Here is a 5,309-nt window from a genome sequence, read left to right as displayed (position 1 = left end):
TCCGCTCGGCCCTCCCCGCCCCCGGGCGCACCCCGCCCCCGGCCCACCTCCCTCCCCCCCCCCCCACCGCGCCCTCCCTCTGCCCGCTGGCCGCCTCACTGAGCGGGGCAGCCCCTCTCCCACGACCGTGGCCGGAGCCTCCCGCCCTCGACGCGCTTCTCCTTGCGGCTGACGCCCCCTGCCGTGGGTCGCCGCGGCTGGCTCCTGCCGGGCCCCGCGGTCGCCAGAAACCCCCCCATCCTCCTCGGACCGTCCGGTCATCGCTCTTGCCGGGCTCGCCACTTTCGCCAGCCGAGGGACTGTGGACTCCGGGGCCTGCGATCAGGCGCTGCCGAAGACAGCCCCACTGGCGGGCGAAACGAGGACCTCGGCAGGGCGGCCGGGGTGTGGGGGGGAGCAGGGCTGCGTGGCCACGGGCGGCAGAGAGCCCGCGGAGGTGGCCGACAGTGACTTCGTTTCTCAGTTAGCCGCTGAGGGACGTGAACCCCCAGTCTCTAGAGAGCCTCACGGGAATCATCACCGCGAAGGCTGCCCAGAGTCCCGGTCAACGTCGCCCTGCAGCCCGGCGGGCTATGGAGTGATGCATGCTGGGATTTGTAGTTCACATTCATGAAAGTGGCTTTTGGGTCCAACGATCCCGCGGAGTCTGAGCCTAATGTTGTCAACGCAACCTGGAGGAATTAAAGCCTAGAACTGATAAAAGTGTCAGCGTCGTGCTCATTTAAAAAAAAGTGTACTTAGTGTATTTGTTTTCCCATGAGTTTTACCCTGAAGTTGACTGGCAGTGAGTAGGTCAGACTGGTGTTAATTTTGCGCCTGCAAAGTGAGCGCTCATTTCCAGATTCTTTTCTGGCTTATCTCAGGACAGCTATAAATCCTGGGGCTTCGCGCTCGCGGACCTTTAAGGGGACAGTGCGCATGCGCCGACTTCCTCTTTTTTTTCCGCCTGGAACCATGGAGGCTGTGCCGTAAGTAGAGTCTCCCCTTCTCCAGAATCCCCCTCCATCTCCCACACTAGAGGCATTTTTGTCTCACTTTTCCAGTGTCTGACTGTAGCCTGCACCACTGTCTACCTGTCTGAGTGTTTGTGACGCTGCGTTACATTAGGAGGGGGGCACGGGGAGCCCAGGCACGGAGGCCTCGGGGACGCCGGCAGCAAGCGGCAGGATGTGTGCGGAACCCGCCGCTCGGGCGGAGGTCCACTTCACGGTGTCATGCGTTTCGAGGGGGCCTGGAAGGAAGTTCCTTCTTGGCTAGGGCAGGCTTGGGCGTTTGCCGATCGGCCCACACCTTCGACATGTGGAACTTGAGACTCGAACCAGGAGAACATTTAGAGTCTTGGGACCTTGGCCCTAAAAGTTGGAGCCTGTGGTAGCAGTTTCTGCAGTATTTGCCAGCTTTTCCATCAGAGGCCAGGACTGATGACTGGGAATAGGCCTAAGTCTTAATGTCTTAGGTGTTAGCATTTAAGGCGTAAAGGTTCAAAGATGAATATTATGGACATGGAAGAAATCTAAACTCTGCATCTTCAGCAGAACATTCTAGGACAACGGAGATGCCAGTGGGTGACGGTTTTAACAGCATAGCACTGAGTATCTGCTGTGTTCGAGAGACAACACTTAAGGTTCTTCAGTTATTAACAGTACTGTTTGCTAATGACAGGGAGAAGAAAAAGGTTCCTGCCGCACCGGGAACCCAGAAGAAAAAGAAGGTTCCTGCTGCTCCAGGAACCCTGAAGAAAAAGAAGGTTCCTGCTGTGCCAGAAACTCTGAAGAAAAAGCGAAGAAATTTCGCAGAGTTGAAGGTGAAGCGCCTTCGGAAGAAGATTGCCCTGAAATCAGTAAGTAAACGTTGGGGGCCCCTGGTCGGGACTGAGAATGGAGTGAGATGTTAGTAGATTGATCTGCTTCGTCGTGGTTATTGCTAAAGAGCTTCTGGTAGGTCACTGTGAGAATCGTTTAGTTATCCCTTACTGTGGCGAGACAGTTTCCTAGAGCTACCACTGAGCTCAAGTGTGAGTAACTGCCGTGGTTTTCAGCTGCGAAGGGCCCAGAGGAAGCTCATCTATGAGAAGGCAAAGTACTATCACAAGGAGTACAGGCAGATGTACCGGACAGAGATTCGCATGGCCAGGATGGCAAGGAAAGCTGGGAACTTCTACGTGCCCGCAGAACCGAAGCTGGCCTTCGTCATCAGAATCCGAGGGTAAGTTCTCAGGAATCCTGTTCTAGGATCCCTGCTGCAGAGGCCTTGACAGTTTTTATAAGTGTGGTTAGAAAGGGGGACCAGAGATTCATTGAGGGTTTATTTGTAAGACCTGTGCCTGAGCTGTCTATTCTGATAGCACTGTAGGAGTTGTCTGCAGTTGTCTAAGGTTATAATGTGCTATAGTATTGTAGCGAAGATGTCTACAAAAGTAGATGCTTGGTAGTTTTTTATTGTATAACAGAAATCAAAAGATAGAGAAGGCAGGTTATTAGTAGTTATTAGTCTATTTATTGGGACTTGCTTACAGTCTTGTTGTGGTTTAATCTCCTGTTATTTGAAATTATGGTAAAAGCTGCAGGAACATTTTTGGTCTCTTTCTGTGGCAGTATCAATGGTGTGAGCCCAAAGGTGCGCAAGGTGTTGCAGCTTCTTCGTCTGCGGCAGATCTTCAACGGCACCTTTGTTAAGCTCAACAAGGCTTCCATTAACATGCTGAGGATTGTGGAACCATACATTGCATGGGGGTGAGTTTTCCGCTTAGGGGATTAGTTATATGACAAGATGAACTTAGATACTTTGATGGCTGTGTTCGGACTAAACCCTTCTCTGATTTCCCTATTTCAGGTACCCCAATCTGAAGTCAGTAAATGAGCTCATCTACAAACGCGGCTATGGCAAAATTCATAAGAAGAGAATTGCCTTGACAGATAATTCCTTGATTGCTCGGTCTCTTGGTAGGTTATGCTTTTGGGGGGTAGGGTCCGGCGCTCAAGGTCATGCTTTCCAGCTACACCTTTTGTTTTGTATGTTTGTGGGTGGAGGCTGTGTCTCACTAGAACCTAGAGTTGCATTCTGTGTTTTCATGTGCTCGGATTACATACAGGCAGGCCACCATCCTTGTCTTGTTGGTGTGTGTGTGTGTTTGGTGGGGGGGTTCATTGTCTCTAAACCCCAGTCCTCACTCTTGTGCAGCAAGCAGTGTTATCTCTTGAGCCATTTTCCCTGTCTGGCCCCTATGACATGATTCCTAAACTCCTTGATGGTTTTAAGAAAAATAAATGCTTCACACATCTTTATTTTTGAAGTAAGGTCTCAGTTGTATTTTTGGCTGGCCAGGAACTCAGATTTTCTTGCCCCTGCCTCCCAGCTAACTGATAGGACTAAAGGTGTGTACCACCAGGCCTGACTTGTCCTTGCTTATTTGATTGATAATATTTAATTCCACCTTTGTGTTTGTTAAATAACTAGACGTGTTCTACTGATTTAAGTTGCAGGACAGGCTCCAAAGCTGCACAGAGAAGCCCTGTCTCGAAAAAATGATAAGTAAATAAAATGGGTGATCTTAGACTCGATTTTTTTTTTTCCAGGTAAATACGGCATCATCTGCATGGAGGATCTAATTCATGAGATCTATACAGTTGGAAAACGCTTCAAGGAAGCGAATAACTTCCTTTGGCCCTTCAAATTGTCTTCTCCACGAGGTGGAATGAAGAAAAAGACAACTCATTTTGTGGAAGGTGGAGATGCTGGCAACAGGGAAGACCAGATAAACAGGCTTATTAGACGGATGAACTAAGGTGAGAGATTGTGTCCTGAGAGAGCTAGTCTTGTTTGTTTTTTTGAGACAGGATTTCTACATATTTCTAGCTGTTCTGAGGCTGGCTTAGAACTCAGCCTTTGCTGTGCAGTTTCTGGGATTGAAGGCGTGTGTTGCTATGTCTGGCTAAGAACTAGTTTTCGGGGAGGACATTTTGAATGCTTTCTGTTAAGTGTTGATTGGCTATATCACTGATTTTTCTTTTATTTGTATGAGGGGTTCTGTCTGCCTTTGATGAAGTATGTTCTTTTACAACTGATGTTGACTTGTAGCTTGGAGGGTAGTTTTTAACTTGTATATGTTTTTCCTTTTCAGGTGTTGCCCATGGTATTTTTGTAATCTGGTCAGTTAATAAACAGTCACAGCTTGGCAAACTGAACTGTGTTGGAGTCTTTGTTGGCCTGCCTTTGCCCTATCACTGGTAGTAGCAAATCCTAGAATATGAAAAGTTAAATCATATCAACAGCCTGTGACATGCAAAACCAGCTCCAGGGTATATGTTGTGAAAAACCATTTGTTAGAAGACTTTTCTCTGAAAACAGTCGTTTTTTTTTTCTTTGTTTTTTTTTTTAACTTAAGTAAATGAGTGAAACCTTGTGAGCATTTGTGATTTATGGGAGGAAAATGCCAGAAGTTCGGTGCTTTGGACGTTTACTGCTGAAGTCCCACGTCTCGGGCTTTGGCTTTCCCGGCAGCCTGACACCTGGATGCATTTTCCTGTGCGTGTCTATGTACCGCATTGCACATTGCTCCTGGAACTGGGATTACCAAGTGGGTGTGAGACTTCCAAACCTGGAAGAGCAACCACTACTTTTAACTGCTGAGGCATCTCTAGCACTTCCGTCTTGATCTTTTAGTTTTTGATTGTGAGTGAATTATACTTTTTAGTGTATATTTTAAACAGATATTTTGAGCATCTAAAGCAGTTGCAGTGAAATTGGTAAGCAAGATTTATAAGATTTTTTTTTCTTTTCAAATGTGCAGTGGTGTTTTGCCTGCATGTATGTCTGTGAGGGTGTTGCATCCCCTGGAACTGGAGTTAAAAGACAACTGTGAGCTGCCATGTGGGGTGCTGGGAATCGAGGCCATGATCTCTAGAGGAGCAGCCAGTGCTCGTAACTGCTGAGCCATCTCTCAGGCCCCTAAAAGATTTTTTTTAATATTTATTTATTTATTATGTACACAATATTCTGTCTGTGTATGCCTGCAGGCCAGAAGAGGGCATCAGACCCCATTACAGATGGTTGTGAGTCACCATGTGGTTGCTGGGAATTGAACTCAGGACCTTTGGAAGAGCAGGCAATGCTCTTAACCTCTGAGCCATCTCTCCAGCTCCCCCTAAAAGGTTTTTTGAAATATACATGTATATCTTCTAATCCCTCCTACTGAACCCCTTCCTCACGTGCCCTTGCACTTTCATGTCTTTGTGTCTTGTCTGCTGCCTTTAATTCTGTTGCCTGCACGAGCACAGGATGTAGTTACTTGCCCTGATCAGTTTAAAGGC

The 5,309-nt window shown here is 47.9% G+C and overlaps 1 protein-coding gene across 1 annotated transcript; it reads left to right on the top strand.

Annotated features, from left to right (window-relative positions):
- The first annotated feature begins 886 nt into the window (after nt 1-886).
- Rpl7 (ribosomal protein L7) lies at nt 887-4,228 on the top strand. The gene is made up of 7 exons (XM_057790690.1): nt 887-968; nt 1,663-1,840; nt 2,039-2,205; nt 2,595-2,732; nt 2,833-2,942; nt 3,576-3,785; nt 4,121-4,228. The coding sequence occupies exons 1-6, from the start codon at nt 919-921 to the stop codon at nt 3,782-3,784; spliced, it is 852 nt and encodes a 283-aa protein (XP_057646673.1). The 5' UTR covers nt 887-918; the 3' UTR covers nt 3,785; nt 4,121-4,228.
- Nucleotides 4,229-5,309: the final 1,081 nt, after the last annotated feature.

Source organism: Chionomys nivalis, chromosome 16 (genome assembly GCF_950005125.1).
Source record: "Chionomys nivalis chromosome 16, mChiNiv1.1, whole genome shotgun sequence".
In the NCBI taxonomy this organism is placed as follows: Eukaryota; Metazoa; Chordata; class Mammalia; order Rodentia; family Cricetidae; genus Chionomys; species Chionomys nivalis.
This window is presented reverse-complemented; position numbering and strand designations above follow the sequence as displayed.